At 36.3% G+C, this 2597-nt stretch overlaps 1 protein-coding gene across 1 annotated transcript in view; it reads right to left on the bottom strand.

The window, feature by feature from the left end:
- LOC102193264 (NACHT, LRR and PYD domains-containing protein 3-like) overlaps positions 1–2529 on the bottom strand; it is a 31843-nt gene extending 29314 nt beyond the window's left edge. The window contains exon 1 of the mRNA XM_005730851.1: positions 2451–2529. Within this exon, the coding sequence (XP_005730908.1) occupies positions 2451–2529 (79 nt within the window). The remainder of the gene's footprint in view (positions 1–2450) is intronic.
- Between the last annotated feature and the right edge of the window lie 68 nt (positions 2530–2597).

The following is a 2597-nucleotide window of genomic DNA, read 5'->3' as shown; positions in this document are numbered from 1 at the left end:
GCCCCATCTTATCTTAATGACCTTGTAGTACCGTATAACCCCATTAGAGCACTTGTATTGTATCTTTATTGCCCTATTCAGGTCGACTTCTTTTTTGCTGACAATGGTACATGCTTATCAGAAAGTTAAAATCCAGAATATTCTAAAAATGTATTGTTGACTAAGATTACTGCAGTGATGTACTTAAAGTTTTTATCAGATTTACTAATGACAGAGGGATTTATAATAACATTTTCTTACTTGTTTAATAGAAATTTATTTCCAGAGTATCTTACCTTGGTTTATTATCACTGAAGTCTAAGGGTTCCCCTTTGGACATGTCACTTCTCGTGGAAACAGGTCTTTGGTGCTCATGTGGACTTCAATAAAGGATCAGAAAATGTCTTAATTAGACAAAGCTTAAAAGTGCATCTGTAACTTCTGTTTACCCATTCAAACAGCAATTTCAATTATCAACAGAACAGGATGCCCAGCAGTAACTATTTGATGTTAAGCGGCAGAAATATATTTAAGTGCTTTGCTGAAAAAGATACTGAACACAGCGTGCTAACCAGCTGTCTCTGTCCCATCACTATTCATTTCAAGACCTGACTGATAACTGATGTAGAGTCAAGTCTACCCTCAATCTCTTCATTGTCCAGATACTCCTATAGCAGAAAAACAGTCAAAACTGAATGACAATCTTAACCAACATAATTGGATGTTATGAGCAGGCGTCAGCATCACCTGAGGTCACTTACAGATTTTGTAAATTGTTTGTGAGGACATGGAAATGTGGCGTAACACCAAGGCTCCATATTAGGCTTCAAAGAAAGCTTTAACAATAGCTCTGAAACCTTGTTTCATGTTCTCCACTGTCTTTTCACTGGAGAGCAAGTTGGGTAACTCCTGCTGACTACACAGAGAGTCTGCTGTATCTGTGCTTCCACAGACACATGGCTTAGCAGCAAAGATCCACACACCACATTTAAGGTACACCTGCTTTGTGCTGATGATAACGTTATATGACTTACCAAAAATAAAAACTGTTCTAAACAACTTCATCATTTAACTGACAACCGCATACTGGTGATGAAGTCTCTGCTTCAGTGCTGCATTTCAGTTATTTACGTACAAAGCTATGAATGACCAGCAATATATTGTTGACTAAGATTACTGGAATGTTGTACTTAAAGTTTTTATCAGATTTACTAATGACAGAGGAATTTATAATGTTTCCTTACTTGTTTAATAGAAATTTAATTCCAGAGTATCTTACCTTGGTTCATTATCACTGAAGTCTGGTGGTTCCCCTTTGGACATGTCACTTCTCATGGAAAAATAACTCTCTGAGTCTGGTCTTTGGTGCTCATGTGGACTTCAATAAAGGATCAGAAAATGTCTTAATTAGACAAAGCTTAAAAGTGCATCTGTAACTTTTGTTTACACCTTCAAAAAGCAATTTCAATTATCAACTGAACAGGATGCCCAGCAGTAACTATTTTGATGTTAAGTGACAGAAATATGTTTAAGTGTTTTGCTGAAAAGATACTGAACACAGCGTGCTAACCAGCTGTCTCTGTTCCATTAATATCACTGTTCATTTCAAGAAGTGACTGATAACTGATGTAGTGTCAAGTCTACCCTCGATGTTTTCATTGTCCAGATACTCTTATGGCAGAAAAATAGTCAAAACTGAATGACAATCTTCTCGATAAGCAACATAATTGGATGATATGACCAGGCCTCAGCATCACCTGACTTCACTTACAGATTCTGAAAATAGTGTGTGAGGACATGGAAATGTGGCGTAACACCAAGGCTCCATATTAGGCTTTAAGGAAAGCTTTAGCAATAGCTCTGAAACCTTGTTTCATGTTCTCCACTGTCTTTTCACTGGACAGCAAGTTGGGTAACTCCTGCTGACTACACAGAGAGTCTGCTGTATCTGTGCTTCCACATACACATGGCTTAGCAGCAAAGATCCACACACCACATTTAAGCTACACCTGCTTTGTATTAACAGTAATATTATATGATCTACCAAAAATAAATACTGTTCTAAACATTGTCATCATTTAGCTGACAACCATATACTAGTGATAAAGGCTCTGCTTTAATGCTGTATTTCAGGTTTTTATGTATTTACAGCAAATGCTACAAGAACTTTGCTCTACTAAATACATTGTCACTTCTGCATTAATGGAACAGATTCCAAAGTTCATATTAAAACTCTTAATGTCACTTTAACATTGATAGTGTTATATACCTCATGAATCGCGACTTCTTGGTACATGGTTATCAAAAAGTTACAATCCAAAATATTCTAAAAATATGAATGAAGAGTAATATATTGTTGACTAAGATTACTGCAATGCTGTTCTTAGTTATTTATCAGATTTACTAATGACAGAGGGATTTACAATGTTTTCTTACTTGTTTAATAGAAATTTAATTCCAGAGTATCTTACCTTGGTTCATTATCACTGAAGTCTGGGGGTTCCCCTTTGGACATGTCACTTCGCGTGGAAGCAAGTCTTTGGTGCTCATGTGGACTTCAATAAAGGTTAGTAAATGTCTTAATTAGACAAAGCTTAAAGGGGCTTTTGTTTACCTAT

This window comes from Pundamilia nyererei, unplaced genomic scaffold (genome assembly GCF_000239375.1).
Source record: "Pundamilia nyererei isolate P.nyererei 1_Seehausen unplaced genomic scaffold, PunNye1.0 scaffold00039, whole genome shotgun sequence".
In the NCBI taxonomy this organism is placed as follows: domain Eukaryota; kingdom Metazoa; phylum Chordata; class Actinopteri; order Cichliformes; family Cichlidae; genus Pundamilia; species Pundamilia nyererei.
The sequence above is the reverse complement of the archived record's forward strand: the minus strand, read 5'-3'. Positions and strand labels throughout refer to the sequence as shown.